General features: G+C 41.4%; 1 protein-coding gene across 1 annotated transcript in view; it reads right to left on the minus strand.

Annotated features, from left to right (window-relative positions):
* Positions 1 to 17,778, minus strand: part of DCC (DCC netrin 1 receptor) — a gene marked incomplete at its 5' end in the record, with an annotated part of 102,927 nt that overhangs the window by 14,998 nt on the left and 70,151 nt on the right. Inside the window, 3 exons of the mRNA XM_061349039.1 lie at positions 3,463 to 3,675; positions 12,786 to 12,941; positions 17,536 to 17,652. Coding sequence (XP_061205023.1) covers positions 3,463 to 3,675; positions 12,786 to 12,941; positions 17,536 to 17,652 — 486 coding nt within the window. The remainder of the gene's footprint in view (positions 1 to 3,462; positions 3,676 to 12,785; positions 12,942 to 17,535; positions 17,653 to 17,778) is intronic.

Below are 17,778 nucleotides of genomic sequence, written 5' to 3' on the forward strand. Positions count from 1 at the left end.
GAAGAAAAATGTCAGATTTAGCTCTGGATTAGCCTGATGTCATGACCCCAAACCAGGAGAACAGCCTTTTAAATATTTATTCATATCCTCATGGCAGTATCTCCCACAACTGAATAATGATCTCTGTGTGTCTTCTTTATGAAGCATATGATAGAGTTTAACAGCTAATTACAATGCCACTACAGAGACATAGTGAATAGATAAAATATTAGAGGAGATACTTCCTTTTACCATCAGGTCAATCAAAGAGGCAAGAAAAAGCCCTGTGCTCATCTATTCACTGGGCAAGATCCAAGTACTAATATTGCAGGAGGGACAGTGTTAGATATTAGCTCCAGAACTATAATCTAAATACACAAATAGCTCTGGAACTTCTGCATGTGGTTGGCTGTGGGGCAGGCAATGGGGTAGGCAACGGGGTTGGCTGAGGACCAGAGGATGCTGCCTGGCATCTCCATACAGGCTATTCTTTAAAAGGAGATATAAAATGCATAGGAGTGGAGGAAGAAGAGCCTGCAAACCAGCAGTGGAGGGATTTCAAGGGAAATCTCCACTGAATTTCAGGTTTCTGCTTTTTAAAGTCTTTGCTGGAAATCTCTGTATCAATCTCTATGGTTCTCTGCTGCTTCCCGCCCTTCTAAATTCTGCAGTACTGTTCCATTAGTTATACGTTGTCTGAAGAGGTAAGACACCTGAATAGCATGAGTTTAAAAAGTAGGATAGCAAGGTAGAGTAGTTTAATTGGCTTAAGTGATAATGAGTCCATTACTTATTGCCCTATTACTTTATTACATAGGACATGTAATAATGACTGGAGTTCAAGAAAAATATGATGACAAATTAATTAATTCTGTCTCTCAGGTTGAGGCAAGTAGCAGTTATTCCAACGTGGGAATTTGCTAAGAGCTTTTTAAACCTGAGATGCCCCTAAGTAAGGTATAATTAGCAAAGGTGATCCATGAGGGAATTGTCTCATTTGGGCTGCAGGTAGCTGGACCACCCTTGCTCTGCCAGAGGGGAACAGAGGGGAACAGGGAGGAATTGTGCAGGGATGTATGTGTCAGCCATCCTTCTAGGAGGTTTGTTCAAATAGAGAAATACATCAGAGACTTTGTGGAGTCATCAAATAGTTTGTGTTGGAAGGGACCTTAAAGACCATCCAGTTCCAACCTCCTGACATTGAGAGGGACACCCTCCACTGGAGTAGGTTTCTTCAATCCCTGTCCATCCTGGCCTTGAACACTGCAAGGGATGTGGCACCCAAATGTCTTCAAAATTGCCCTTTCATGGTTACCTAACTATGGTTGAGACACCATACCCATGGGTCATGTAGAATACTCAGAATTGCTGGTGAAATGAAATGCTCTTTCTTGACATTTCTTTGTCAATGCCTTTGTCTCCACGCCCATTTTCAGTGAGAAGAAGAGAGATCTGGATTCCAGAGGAGTGGGATTCAGGAGAGGGTGCTAGAAGAGCAACCTAGTTTTGAGGGACCATTTGCAGGACCGGGATCAGTTCTGCACACCCCACTCACTGCCCAGAGCAACGGAGAGAAGTTAACATTTGTGAAGGAAAACATTCTACAAGAACTTGGTAAAAGGAGACATCAGTCTGGGTAATGACTCTGGGGACAAGTGCATCGAGACAAGCAACAGAAACCAGACACAGAGAGAAGTAAATAGCCCCCAACACCACAAAATAGCCAGAAGCAGATCAGAAATGAAGCTATAAGCAATTCTGAAAAGTAAAAATTGTGGTTTCAGTGTAATAATAAATACAATAGTTTGAAAGCCATATAAAACCCAGCAACATGTTTTTGCCTTCGTGACAGAGTTCAGAAAAACAGATTTTTTCATTGCTTTACCATTCACTTTATTTATTTCCATTGCTTTGTGGCAGATCATGCCATAAACTTTCAGTTCTCAATTTTACCTAATAACAAAGTTCTACACACTGCTGTAGGAAACACTGCAGCTGCTTACTTGAGATTACTTGCTCAAAAAAAGGCAATTTTATTTTTCAGGATGATGGGATTCTTTATGAAGATAAGTAACACTCCGTGACTTCCTCTCTCTTTAGCACACCTCCCGGTTATAATGGTTAAAATGTAAACTCTGGTTGACTTGGAGAACAAACAGTCATTTTGAAGTAATCAGGCTTAACTAGAGTAAGGCAAGTAGAACTGGATCCCCATAAAGTAAAATGTAGTACTACATAGAGATGAATAGGCTCTGCTATATATAAAAAATAACTCAGCAACATTATTTGGCAAAAGCAGTTCTCCAGTAAATAAGGATTTATCTACTTCTGTCTGCTGTCAGAAACTGGATTACTTGCTGAGGGATAGCAGGTGCTTCCAGTAAAAATGCAGAGATGTTCTGGTAGCTTGCTTGTTGCAAACATCGACCTAGCATATGTTGTATGGCGAGAAAGCTGTGCTCAGAATGCACTATTAGAATAGAAAAGAGTGAAAATGAAATTTCAAAGGTTCTCTGGGCTAAACTGGAGATTATCAAAGCTAAAAGAGCAGAAGTTAAAATGAGAGAACAGCATGCAGGCCCTTTTTTTCCCCTTCTTAATAACTCGAGTAGTTAGGGATACTAAGGCAGGTAGCGCTACTCATACCAGTTCGCACGAAGAACAATCCTAGCACTGCACCTAGTTGATGGACAAAGCAGATACCAGACACATCACGCAGATGCACTCACTGGATCCAAGAGTGAATTTTAAAAACAGATCTCTAGAAATGGTGCTGCTCTGGAAACAAACCCAGAAATGAGCTGGAAAAGCACCATTCCCTCTTGCCTTGCCATGACCCTACCCGTGAATAAATGCTTCACTACAGCTCTTTAATCTAACCCTACCACCAGCCCACAGCCTCATTCAACGGTGTCACTATTCTAAAGCCTTTTTAAGAAACATACAGTAATTTTCTTCCTGTTCCTTGCACGCTTGGTATTTGATTTTTGAGTAGTTTGCACACTGGAGTGGGTTGCAGTCAGTTCTTTTCCAGCATACATAAATAGTTCTTTCATTATCCAAAAGGCAAGCCTTGAAACAAGAGTCAAGCATTTGGCACTGTTTCAAGTTACTGCAGCGTAACAGGAGACTGGAAACAAGACCAAGTGATTAATTTGGCATCTCATTTAATTCATTTTTATCACTTACTTGTTAACTCTGATTTTAAGCTAATGCCTTGCAGTGAATTTTTATTCCGGATTGTCAGAATAAAGTACCTGCTTACTAGCATGTAATTCTGTGATGATTCCATGTAACTGTACATAGAATCATAGAATGGTTTGGGTTGGATGGAACCTTAAAGGTCGTCTAGTTTCAACTCTGTCGGCACTTACAGATATTTCTCAAGGTATGGGGCTGTCTTGTGCTCTCTGTTTTCTCACAAATTCAAAGTCAGTGGTTCAGGCCAGTGGTACTGGAGGCTTTCCCCCCAATCACTCTTACCTGTTTGAGACAGAAGTGGTGTGTAAGGGACTTTCGGCTCTATTGCACTCATGGGTGGAGGTAGCAAGGGGTTGGCGAAGCTGCGGAGAGGGTGGGTAGGGCGCACGCAAGCGGTGGGGATGGTTCTGCTCGGGGCATCCTCATTGCTGGAGTGCTCAGGCTGTGTCTGTGGCAGCAAGGGCGGCTGCTGTGGTGCTGGTCCTTCGCTAACAGCTGCAAGAGAACAGTCAGGAAACCCCCAAAGGACCGTTATTGATGCATATTTTATGTCCCATTTCCCACTTTTATGGTCATTTCCAACAGAAGGGACAGCATTAGCCTCCATCCTCCAAGAAGGTGCAGGAAACGTGTAAACAGTTCCATCAAAAGTTATTGGCAGACAAATTAAAACCAGATGTTCCTCAGAGTGGCCGTGTGCCATCTGAGGCTCAAAACATCTTTTAAAAACCCCAAAACATAAAAACCCCAAGCATATTTTTATCCTCTTCTCTCTATCTTTCACCTCTATGTGCTTTTAAATATTAAAAATCAATAAACACATAAATACATGTGGAGACCGAAACAAGCTATGAGTATGGAAACTCATAATGTTCAGCATCACGGTACTGTTCCAGTCATAGAGAAGAAAAGCTTGAGACAAAGAAAGGACTTAATTAATTTCTACATAACCAATCACGAATATTGTTTTTCCTTGAGACAGCTGTAACATTTAATGTGCCAAAGCAGTAGGTTGCTGTTTTATTAGCCTATATTCACAGTCAATTTTTCAGAGATTTAAATGTCTCATGTCAACCTTCTAATGTAAAAGACAGCTTCCTTATGTTCTGCAGAGTTTCTTAAAAGAAACTTTCAGTGTCAGCCTCTGTCATGGACTTTCCATGCCACAAAACAGAAGAAAAAAAAGGAAAACAAAAGAAAACAAAAGTTGAGAGAAACAGAAAAGCACTTTATTTCTGCAGCCCTCAAGAGACTCACGTTGTGCCCAAACTATAAATTACAGGATGCGTATGGTCCACAGTGCTGTCTAACATCCCCAGCACCATAAATGCAAAGAAAGGTGATTTGTTAACAGAGTTATCTTGAAATCTATTACTTGCAAAATCCTCTAATCTTGCAGTCTAAAATCAGAGCGTTATCTTACGGAGCATGTACAGTGAAGATGAACCTTCCAAAGGGATGTAAGATGACAACAAGGAGCAGGATGAGCACTCACACACCCTGATGGCATTGCCCAGATTTATGGCACTGTTTTTCACCCAGCATTGACTCTTCCTCATGAAGAGAAATTCACTGCTGTTGTTCATACCAGGAAACAAACCTGTGCCAAGTTATTTAGACTTTAGGAAGTTTAAGATAATGAAGATGGAAAAAATAATTCCAAAGGAACAGATTATTTTGTTCTTGTAAGAGAACTGCAATTGGAACAAACAAATCATTAAAATCTCTTGCTGACCACTACACCTACCATGACAATTGGAACTAGTTAAGAGCTACTGGGAGAACAGCTCACAAGTCTGCTGTGGTGCTTTATGGATGGCAGCAAGAAGTTCAAAGAGAACAATCAGTCATTGGAATAATCTCCTCAGGGAAGTGGTGACTCCCCAGCACTGGACACTGTCAAGATTCCTCTGGACAGGGTGCTGGGACATCAAGTCTAGGTCATGCTTTGCCTAGAAATGTTGGACCACATGATCCTAGAGGTACCTTCCAACCTGGGATTCTATGATTCCATGATTCTATGATTCCCCATGACACAGAAAAGGGCTTGCCACTTCTGTTTTGTTCCTATTGCACGAGAAGACAAGGCAAATAGATTTGGAAACACCACCTCTTGCCTTCTTTCCAACAAGAACCATCCTATGGTTCTGTGATTCTGTGATTCTACGATTCTTTTCCACATCCACTGCATCACGAGTGCTGTTGAGGCTTCCCTGGCCTTCAGGTCTTTCTTGGCCCTTTTACCAGGTCCTCCTAAGTAGCATCACTGGGGAAAGTTCACAGAATCATAGAATGGTTTGCTTTGGAAGGAGATTAAATGTCATTCAATTCCAGCCCCCTGCCATGGGCAAGGACACCTTCCACTAGAGCAGCTTGCTCCAAGCCCTGTCCGATGTAAGTTCTTCTCTTGGTGAGAGTTCCTGAAAGGCCTGACATTATTTGCAAGCAGAACAGGGGAAAGAATGAAGCTGGTTACTGAAGAGACTGATCGCAACAGGAACCTGTTTAATTTGAGCATGTCGGTGATGTGTAATGCCTCCACAGTATTTACGCCAGCCAGAATGCCTCACAGCACCACAGTTAATCATGAAGCTTGTGGCACGAAACAGAATATCTAGAAAAAGCTCAACCTCTCATTGAGGAAAACAACCTTCATGATACATAGCTATCAGAATTAGTTATTATAGTGGGACCCAAAATGCTCCAGAGGACCTGGTTTCTTTCAGAGCCTTCTGCAACAACCAGAACTCATTGTGTAAATAACATGCAATTACACAGCCAAGTCAAATCTCAAGGCATTTTATAATAATTAATGTCAAAGTATAGAAGTAATTACAACCTACTAACAGGCAAAACAATTTTGAAAAATGGAAATGAGGATTTTGCCTCATTTCCACAGCCCCATTTCTTGTTCCCGCGGCAATATCACAGAGATGCCTGGCCAAATCAAACACCATGGCCAGAAAAGCCAATTACAGGATCAGACCAAAGTCAAAATCATCTACAGTTTGTTAAAGTTTGCTTTTCTATGTCTCATTTTCCTTGCTTTAGCTTGAAAGCTCTTTGCATTACCATACCATTGCCCTGGTTTTCCATTTCCTTCCTTGCCCAGCAGACCTCTCTTTTCTCTGAGGACTACAGTTCTTCTTAAGGAAGCCAGTGGTACTCAGGTGGTTTGTAACAGAATAAAGCAGGCATAATAGTTGGGCTCATTCTACCCTTATTTACTGCTCACACCTTCAAGAAGGTGCCACAGTGTTGCTGCTCTAGGCTACCATGGGCATTGGGTTCTTCTCTCCCTTCACTCTATCTTAGGCAAGATGCAAAATAGTATGTGAGTCTCAAAGAAGCAAACGTCTGAGGTTACAGTGTTTTATGGAGTAAAACCTCAGCAAGGTCTTTGCTTAAAGTAAAAATAAACCCTTTTTTTTCTATGCTTTTAGCCTCAAAATGTCTTCCGACATGTTTGTCGAAGTCTGAACTTCCTATGGAGCCCAGCATTTTTCATTGTGTCCTTAAGGACATTTCTTTTGGAAGGCTCTTGACCTGTTTGGAGAAGAAGTATACCAGACACTTACTGCTACTCACTATCGAATACCTTCTTGTTTTTTTCCACAGTGGTACTCTCAGATAACAAAGCTTTATCAGCTTTACCAGCTAGCATCAGCGTAATGGTCCCTGAATTAAAAGGCTATTAAATTACTGTATTACAGTATGCATACGTTTTATCTTAAAGATTTAGTTGTAAAAGCCAGAGACCCACATAACCGTTATTATACAAAAGATTTCAGGTTATCCTCCAGCTATGACTGAAGAGAAAGGTGTGATGACTCTATTAAAATTAGAAGCTGGTGCTGGGATTTAAATATTGAAGGTAAGTGGTCTAATGAAGGTGTGCTTCATGCGTGAGAAGACATTTTTCCAAAGCAAGATGTGCATGCTTACAGATTGCAGGCATAATGAGAACCATCAATTTACAATTCACTCAAGTCCCTGCAGGAAGAGAGGATAGATTGTTTATTTGAAGGATGGATGAAGATGAGCACATTGCTGCTGCTGCCTGCATTCCCTACCTCAATTCCCTGCCTAGCAGCCGGATATTTGCCTTTGTACACCTCAACAGAACTGCCCAGGAATTCTGATTATTTTTACTGATCCAATTATTACTTTTTTTTGTTTGTTTGCTTTTACAGAAAGTAGACTCCCAATTGGCCTTTAAGATGGAGCAGATAATACCATGCTGCATTCCAATTGTGATCTTCTGCTCTTGAATTTAGTAACATATTTTGGCCAAGTAAAGAAAGCACTGTGCTATACATGAAGATGTGTTCTAAAGCCCAGTAAAACCAATTAGGGCTTCAGTCCTTCGGGGAAACTTTGGATAAAGCCCTACTTGCATTCTTTTTATAGGCAAGGAACATTGAGAACAAGCTTTCTTTGAACTCCAGTAGCCATGGACACTGCTCACCAAGCAGAAGAATAGATATCTGATACAAACTCTTTTGATCTTCCTTTTGCTTTTGCATAATTGTTAGTTGGCACAGTGCTCTTAAACAGTTTAATTAAGCCTCTGGACGTATTTTTACATTGTGTATCTATATTAACAAGTAGCATTGGAAATATTCACACTTGGGTTTGTATCTATTTGCAGTCTGCGGTAATGAAAAAATCAATACGGATTGAAAACAAAAGGTAGCAACAATTCAAAGTATGTGATGGTAGATGGGACTTAAAATGACTGAATTTTATGCTGCATCTGCTAATGACTTTCTGTGTGTTTTTGAAGTTACACAGGTTGTAAATATTATGTGACCAAGGCTATATACCTGTGTAACGCTGACAAACCAGGGCCTCATTCCTGATGGGATCTTTGGATGTTATTGTAGCTCAAGGAGGAATGGTTTTTTTTTAGCATGCTGATGGTCAGATTACTATTACTGTGCAATTTCAGATACACCCCAAAGAATGCCTTTGGGGAAAACGTAAAAAATTGGTGAATATGGCAAAATGGCAGAACCACCTTTAAATGACAGGTGGTTAAATCCAAAATAATGTACTGAAAAAACCCAAATTACTCTGTTGTTGATTCAGTTTCTAAAGGGAAACAAAGGAAGTGAGAGGCTAAGCAGGACCCATAACTCCATTACAGTTCTTACTGCACTTCTGTGGGACGTTGCAACCCAAACCAGACTGTTGAATAAAAAATACTATTTCCATTTAGTCCATAATGCAGCTCCTATGGTAGGAGGGATTTAAGGTTCCCAACTGGATAAGCTCAGTGCAGAGCTGACAGAAAGCCAGCTCCAGGAGGAAATGAGCTCAGAAAATGTTTGCTTTACTGCATCTCACTTTAACAGATTAATGATACATAAAGTTATCTCTGTTCCATAAACCTTTCCTATGGCTATCTCAAGCTATTAATGTAATTGTTATTTTATTGTTCTGGGTTACACGATTTTCAGCCTTTCTTTTTAACACTGGTAAATAATATATCTTTATTAAAAAAAAAAACCACCAAAACACACCATATTTTCTGGACATCTCCAAGTTTTCATCCCATGGGTTATTAGGGCAATGCACTGATGAAGGATTCCTTCCCCAAAGGGTGCTCAGACACTGGAACAGGCTGCCCAGGGCAGTGGTGGAATCACCATCCCTGGAAGTGTCCACACACCATACGGATGAGGCCCTCGGTGACATGGTTTAGTGGTGGACTTGGCTGTCCTGGGGTAAAGCTTGGACTTGATGATCTTCAAGGTCTTTTCCAACCTGGGTGATTCTATGATTCTAGAATGGCTCCCTCTAAAGATGGTGCTGTTAGACCAGTTGTGGTCTTTAGGGTTACCCACAAGACAAGTACTCTGCCTTTTGTAAAAGTGTTATCAGGATGGGACCAGAAGACAGCCTGCTTATGCTGACCAGCGTGTGGGTGGAGATGGGGCAGGACAGGCATGGGGCCACCTCAGTACCTCCCAAGTGGGAGATGGTTTCCTCCAGCTCTCTTCCTACTGGAGACCGTGATGGCTCAGCACCTCTAGTAGTCATGGCAGGGTTAAAAAGAGCATCTTCTTTGTTCTCTAAGTCATGGCAAACAAGGCATGTCACCATCTCCTCCTACCTGCCACGATAACATTGTGAACAGTGGGTGCAGCTGGGCTCTGGAGAAGGCTGAAAAGAGAAGAGCAGCTCTGGGAAGGATTTCTGACTGGACAAGTCACTTTATTATGGCTCAGAGATGTTTTCTGGCTGGAAAACATTGTACTTTATGTCTGGTTGGGTCAGCAGCAGTAGTCAAACAGGAAAGACAGCTTATTGTTCAATCTCTAGCTGGGGCCTGACTCTCCTTGCCTTGTTTGTTTAGTTCCCTCTTCAGTGGAACATTTGTCCTAAAGATAAGTTTGAGCACTCAAATCCTCGGGTCAATGAAGAAAGCCTTCAGAAACAGAAGAAGGTGTTCAAGCATTGCCTGTGAGGCAGGATGCCAAGCATCACCCTCACTAATGGCATGGCGTATGATTTATTCAAGGGTTGCTGCATCTTGATCAATAGGGTGCTCGGTCACGCAGTACCACAGGTAGGGTCTGCCTCAGAGGAATTATTGCTATGTATTTCTTCTTCAGACACAGCTGCAATTGTTCAAGTATCATGTGAATTTCTCACTGAGGGGTAAAACACCCAGAAAAAGCTGTAGGAATTGGTCCTATAATCTCTTTAACTGCTAGTTGCTCTCAATAGCATGATCATACTAAGAAAGCAGCCAAAAACAAACAAATTCAAAGAGTTAAGAGGAATTTTGTGGATCTACCCTCATTTTCTGCTGCAGCGAGGTGGGAGGTGAGGCAGTGGGAGGCAAGCCATAAACAAAGCAGATGCTTTCGAGTCGGATGCGCTGGAGGTTGACCGCTCTTCCAGATGGACTGGCATTCAGCAGCAACAGCACCGGTGCTCTGAAAAGCTTCAGGCACCGTTTTAGAAATACACTTTTATATCCCTTCATCCCTTCTTGGACTGAAAGGTAATGAACACTGACATTATATAAACCTAGGGAACTGCTTGGATGGTTCTGATAGTGTCAAGTGTCACTAGAAAACAAACACTATCTCCGTGTCCTTGTCTGTGCCTTCACTTCATTGCCATAGGGGTGAAAATGTAAGGCACAGCAAGGGAAGAGAATATTCATTTGGAGGTATTTCGTATGGTCCGTGAGCTTTGAAACTCAATAGCCTTCACCAGAGAGCGCAGCTGCAATACCTCTAACAGGTTGTCATTGCACATAGTAACTGGCTTATATAATATATAAATACCATGCAGCCTTGATTACACAGACCTCAGTGATCTGAAATAGCCATTACATAAACAAGGCTGTCTACTGCTTTTGAATTATTGCACGGGAAACTGCCCAAATTATCTGAAATCTTCACTGCTTGAGCTTTTCCAAGGCCCATCAGGCCTTCTCAATAATTAAAGCTGTTTTGTACTCAAGCTTCTTGCAGAAACCTTTTGTGTATTAGCAATCTTCTGTTAAACTCTCAAGCGTGCAGCGCTTGAAGGATTTGAACAAACCCACACTTTCCTATACAGACCTTCCCCCAGGAAGTGCCACTGGACCCAAAGAGGATTTCCTCTTCTTCAAAATATCACCTCCAGACTCCTACGCACATAAATCTAGTGGCTGGTTCAGGCAGAAAGCTGGATGTGCCAGGGATGTGTGGTTTTGGGGGCTGTGCCTAGCACATTTCTAAGCGATTGTGTCCCAGCCACTGCTCCATGGTATATACCATATACCATATGGTATCTACCATATACCATACGGTATCTACAAGGAGAGCTGCCTCCATCCCTGAAACTTCAGCAGAACTATAGAAACCTCCCTCACTTCAGCAGCTGGACTTTGGATCTGGGGACAGGAGAAGCTCAGGTCCTTTTACGAGCAGGTCAGGGTGATGATAGCTGAGCGAACAATTCAATTATGCTTTTTCCATCTCCATCCATCAGGCACAGGGTAGTTAATTATATTTCTATTCCCCAACATCTAATGTTTGCCAAGCAAGAAAGTGAATCTACTTTGTGCATGGCATTCATGGTGGGTTTGGTTTAATTTAAGCAGCAGATCTAAACCTGACAAGGCCAGCGAGGCACTGCAAAGAAACTGCCATGTAGCTTTGGCAAGACCTCCACAACCACACTGAAAAAAGCAGCAACTGTAGACTCATAGAATGGTTTGGGATGAAGAGACCTTAAAGCTCATCCAGTTCCTACCATGGGCAGGGACCCCTTCCACTGGAGCAGCTTGCTCCAAGCCCCTGTGTCCAACCTGGCCTTGAGCACTGCCAGGGATGGGGCAGCCACAGCTTCTCTGGGCACCCTGTGCCAGCGCCTCAGCACCCTCACAGGGAAGAGCTTCTTCTCAATCATTGAATTTAGGCATTATGGAATGGTATTAGAGTTATGCACAGTACACCTAAACCCAGTTTTTACCTACAATCCTACCACTGGATTTCAATCACCCATCCCCCAAGACCTGTCAGAACTGACAGAAAGCAACAATCACATAGCAGGAAAAAAATCAGTCATTTCAGGAAGGGTTCCCCATGGACCAGCAGCACAGATTCTCTGTGATGTGAAAAAGGTCTGTGTAACAGATTGACATTAACCTGTCAGTAACTCAGGCTCGATATGCACTAGAGTTAAGGGAGCACTGTAAGAAAACACAAGCCCTCCAACTACAAGTAATATGCCAGCGTACACTCCTTAGGCTTGAACAACGAGCAGATGGCTGTCAATGTGGCACGGTATTACCAGTAAACTGGGAAGGTGGGTCTCCAGGTATGATCTACCCTGATCATGGTAAGGTGGAGGATAGTTATGGGAACACACAAACCACGGATCTATAGCTCCAGAGGAGTAAACACAAATACAGAGCTCAGTCTAGAGAAGAGATGCGAAGACAACAGTTTCCTTATGTATAAAAGATCTGCTAAAGGAAGGAAATAAACTGTTCTCAATGCCTTCTATAGCTGAATCAAGAAACAAGAAAACAAGAAATCAAGAAATCAAGAAAACAAGAAATCAAGAAAACAAGAAATCAAGAAAACAAGAAATCAAGAAACTGCCTTACATTTTAGCTAGATATTAAAGAAAAAGTTTCTAGCACTGAGGGCAGCTAAGCCTGGTAAGACACTCTGTGGAAAGGTCATGTAAGCGCTATCATGGATGATTTTAATGAGTGGTGATACTGGATTCTGTGTTGGAATGAAGAAGAGCCTTTGAAGCCTGCATTTTTCTGGAACATCCTTATGAATAAAGCAAAGGAAAATGAAGCACAGTGAAATGACTGAAAGACCTGCAGGAAAGACAAGTTTGGAGTAGAGAGGCAGTGATTTTTAACTTCTAAGGTGTTCAGTACAGACTGAATACCAGTTGCTGCCTCTTCTCCACTTGGGATTTACAGATCTATTGTGGCTGCCTTTTGGGACTTACTGTGGCTCCCAAAAAGCACAGCAGCATGATTTGCAGTGGCTAGAGCTTGTGCATTCCAATGATAGAAAGCAACTTGTTTCAGAGCACTTTAATAGCAAAGAGAAGAAGAAAAGCACTGTACTGACTTCTTCCTGGTCCAAAGGTCCTGTCCATGGAGAGGGTTGGGAATGGCACTGGACGAAGGGTGAATTGCGGGTGCGGGTATCCACAGGTTGGTGATGGCAGGATTCCAGGGTACTGGGCACTTTCTAGTGTTGGCACCGGAATGGCGCTGACCACAGCTAAAAGGGAAGACAGAGAGCTATGTTAAATGAGTGCTTTCAGAAAACAAAACCAAAATCATCCTTAGAGAGTCAGTAGGGAGCCAGAAACAACCACAAAGTACCCAAATGCTTGGTATAAAACAAGTCGCTGCCCGCAGAAGCTACCTCTGTATACAGAAATATTTGGTATACATTGGAGAACTGCAAGTGCAGCCTGCAATTAGTTACCTGTAAAATTAAATAGCTTTTTCTCTGTGTTCCAGCCATTCGGCCACATTTTGGGGAGTGCTTTAGACCCCTCGACAAGTAAGTGAGAAGGAATGGACCAGGCAATTGAAGGGCCTGTTTCAGCTGTCTAAGCACAGGTCCCTTGTGCCGTTTCTGATGCCTTAGGAGAGCTTGTTGCCTTCACCTGCTGCTCTGAGGATCACGGGCTCCTGCAACTCTTCTGTTACATCTGACAGCTTCACAACCAGTGCCCCTGATTTAGGATGACCCCAGTGGCACAAGATCCCCATGTTTACCCATCACCTGAGGCTGCCCATGCATCATTCCCCCGTTTAGGAATGTCCAAGCCTATAAGGAAGAGGGATGAAAGGTACAAGCTAGACGTCTGAAACTGAAGTTGAGTTGTGTTAAATTTCAATGAAACACTTTGATTTGAAAGCTGGGATCACAGTTTGATGAATCCAGGCTTTTCTGTGAGTCATCTCCCCATTTTCAACCATCGCTGCTTGAAGAGTGGGTGTTGATAATGTTGTGAGAATCATAAATTTCTTTGCCTCTTTTGGGAGTTATTGAAACTCCCATTGAAGTTTTTTCCAGCTAAACAATACACAGAGTTTTCTGGCTCATTGGTGATAAGGTTTGTCTTATCTAGCATCTTTCACACATGAATTACAAACAGTGCTGTACACTTTAAGATAGTCATTACAATTACTTCTAGCTCCTACTATATTCATTGCAGAGGGTGGCAAACTGGGCTACCTGCTCAAGGTCACACAGGAAGCCAACGTGGTGCCAAGGGTATTTTTAAGCGCTGGGCTTTCAGCAAGAGAAGTAATGGGCAAGTGATGAAGAAAACTCATGAACAAACGCTAACATGGGTGATTTGAGCTGTCTGGGTTCAGTCAATCCACTTGTAGAAGAGAATTTCTACTATTCAGGCATTTCATTTTGTCTGTGTAAGACATTTTTATTGACAATGTTTATAGCATTGCTGCTGCAGTGACAAATATCACTTTTTATTGAATCATATCAAAGAACAGCTTGCTGTTCCAAGTCCATTCCTTCATTTGTTTTTAGTGTGTAGGTACCTAGCACTTTCATTTTTAAAATAAGACAGGATTACTATTCATTGCAGTACTCTATTGCAGAGAAGCCAGAGTAAAGCTAACATCAAACATTTTCAATAAATCTTTGCGATTCAAGCAGGTATGACAACAAATCTGTTCTGTCATAGCCTGTCAGCAATTGAATTTGCACTTAATATTGATATACTAAGACACTGAAAACAGAAATTCCCTGACCAAATCATGGAGCTCCCTAAACACTGGTCTGCATTTAAAATGTACTGTACATTGTAAGAAAGCAGCACCCAAGAACAGCTTACAGGAATGACAAAGTAGGACAGTTCGGATTGTATTCAAGCACCCCAGAGGCTCCCAAAGCAACTGAGTCGACATGTTCATATTTCCTCGAGAAAAAGAATTGTTGTGATTTTCTGTCATTTTAAGGAGGGGGATAAACAGAAAAAAACTCCCCTCAAAATACAGCTGAAATCTCTTTCCAAATTGATTTGCTCTGTGAGAATTTCATTTTCATCTTTCATAAGTAAAGATTACAGACAGAAAACAGGGCACAGTGCTTGAATGTGACACCTGCAAAGACTTTCTCAATTAATTTTCATTAAATCGTAGAATAAGCTAGGTTGGAAAAGACATTTAAGATCATCAAATTCAACCAGTCTCTATGAATAGTTTATTACGATGCATTGACTGCCGCAGTATACCAAAAAGCACTTGCTTCTGCACCTGCAGTATTGCATAATCCCACCATCAACAGTAGAAATGGACTTTTCCCATTTTCTGTTATTTTCTTGTACCAAAATTTATCATTAATTTGGTGTCACCACTTTTTTTGCCACCCTCTGTGCAAGGATTGTTTTGGGATTAGAGATACGTATATATATAGATATAGATACATATATAGGTATAATCTTCGCTTTGAAATGCCAGAGAAGGGAAATGACCCTCAGAAGGACATGGTGCTGGGCAGGGATCAGCTAAACAGTAGGGAAGGGAAGGGCTGGCAGTGGGAAGCTTGAGGAGCTCCTCATTCCTGATGTCTTTTCCTCTCCATACAACAGCCTTGGTATTTGTGACTCCCTGTATTTCAGTTGCATTAGAGCTGTCAAAGATATCACTAAAACCTCATCAAATTTATCTGGTTTATGCTCCTTTCACTTCAGTAAGCAAAAGCACAGTATGGAGTGTATTTGTTCTCAAAGACTGCAAATACTGATTATTGGAACAAGCATGAGCACTTCCAGATTTAGTATTTAATAATTAAAAATACGCATTTTTTACTTCAGAATTACACTGTTGCTTCTTTAATCTATTTAATCACTCACTGCTGACAATTTCAGCATCAGGCAAACAGAGAGAAATTAATTAAAGCATCTAATCTGACAAAGCCTCAGTTCTATCTTCTGGGAAAAAAAACAACCATATTCAGCATAACCCAGCCTGCACAAATGCACAAATAAGACTTTCATAAATCAGAGTTTAATTATTTGCAAACAATTGTAATACGCTGTCACTGTAAGTTAGATTGATATTGCTGTAAATATAAATAAAAAGATCCTTCCTCAAAATGCATCATTTGATTGAAAGAACTAAATATGTTTAAGAGCATTTTTAGCTATAAGCCATGGAACAGCTTTTTGTTGACTGGACTTGACCAACACTGCTGTTGACCCCTTGTAATTAAGATTGATTTGTTTCTGATTTTGTTTACACCATTCCAAGTCTATTCATTATCTTGGACTGCTGCCCTCCTTCAACTGAGGGGGAGCCCCACTGAAAAAAGGGCAAATTGTCTGACTGTGAAGTTAGTGGGAATATGTCCCAGGACATGGCCAGGGAGCGTTAGAGGTTTCTTTGCCTCACCCCACAGGTCTGCCTTCCACATTATGAGGAGTGTGGAGGCTGAAATGCAGCGATATGTCCAGCCCAAGGTGTGAAGAACTGGAATTCATTCTCTCCTTGGACACCTGGGTACTGAAGCTGAGCAGCATGACCTGAAATGCACCCGTGGCAAGCACAAATTAAGAGAACCAAACTAGCTCCTAGTAAGTAACTTCCTGAACAAAGCCACGGTAGGTTATTCTCTCTCCTTCATTCAGTTCCTTCTATTATTATTATTATTATTTCAATATATCATTTGTGATGTGCTCTTCCACAAACCTACAAATAGGCACTGACATTTAACCATCGGGGCTAGAGAGAAATGCTGTGATGAAATGGATTTCTATCAGTATATGTTCATTTTTCTTAACCCAGACCGTTCACACAAATGTACCAATTTCTGAGGATTTTTGATCAGATCTATTTTGTGAGGTCAAAGGTAGAACTTCCAGCTCAAAACTGAGAGCTACCGAGACATTGATCACAGGGTTGCTCGGAGGAAAGGTGGAAACCCAAAGCCTCATACTCCATGGGGAACTTGATGAGTGCATACTAGTGTATGTGGAGTCTCACATCATTTCTGTGCTCAGATGTGAAACAAGGCCATATCAGATATTTAGTAAGTAAGGTCTGCATGATGGGAGAACCTGCCTAATGCTCTCCAGACTTCTTGTTTTTGTCATCCACTTTGCTGCTTTGAAAAAGATTCCCATAATTTATGTAATTTGTTCAATGATAAACGCTCCGTGGCCGCTAAAATTTAACACCTATCAAAACAGTCTTTTTTTCCTAATTCATTTGGTTTTGCAAGAGAGCTGCTCCATATTAAAAAAGCACACAGTGTGTGGGCAGCTACTAGAAACAAACAAAAATGTAGCAGAAATTGCAATAATGTCCAATTGATTATAATTATTGATAATAACGATGATATTAATGATAGTAATGGAAATAGTAATAACAGTAGGAATAACAATACTAACATAATAATAGTAATAGCAATAACAATAATATCACGATTCACGTCTGTGTATTGCAAAGCCTTCTGCTCTGTCAGCTTTAAACTTTTACTCCTGTTTTTAAAGTTTTATAGTAGGGATGCAAAGGGATTTATCCATCACCATCCTCCTGGTAAAACAGGAACAATGGCTGGTTAGGCTTAGCCAAGGCTGAGTCTAACAGAAATATGATTAATGAATTCTCTTTATAGTTTTTCCACTGACGTGTTGTGAAGCTCTGGCAAGCTTCCAGGCCTTTTATATGTTTCTCTACTTTTATTTTTTCTTAGGATGATGAAAACATTGCTAATGCTATTTAACTTTATGAGGCATAACTAGATCATATTTGAAAGACTGTACGAGTCTTCAGATGGGTGAGCACCGCTTGCGGGGTGCAGAATGGGGCTGGGGGAAGGTTCTGGAACTCACGAGGGTTGTTTGGTTGTGACTCCATGGGGATCATGAGCTTGGCACGGGTGGCTCTGCGGGCAGCAAGCGAGCGCTCCAACGTGGACATGCTGCTTCCGACATCTTCTGTCTCAGGACCTACAGGAAAACAGCACAATAGCTCAGCTAACAAAGCTGTAAATGAATGTTTCTCTTCACCCTGTATCTAGCAGAAAGATAAATAGGCTGTTGGTTTTTTGTTGTCTTTTCCTTCTTTTTAGAATT

The sequence above is a fragment of the Neopsephotus bourkii genome, unplaced genomic scaffold, assembly GCF_033783945.1.
Source record: "Neopsephotus bourkii isolate Nb327-2 ecotype Australia unplaced genomic scaffold, CSIRO-AGI_Nbou_v1 NB_381, whole genome shotgun sequence".
NCBI classification, from domain to species: domain Eukaryota; kingdom Metazoa; phylum Chordata; class Aves; order Psittaciformes; family Psittacidae; genus Neopsephotus; species Neopsephotus bourkii.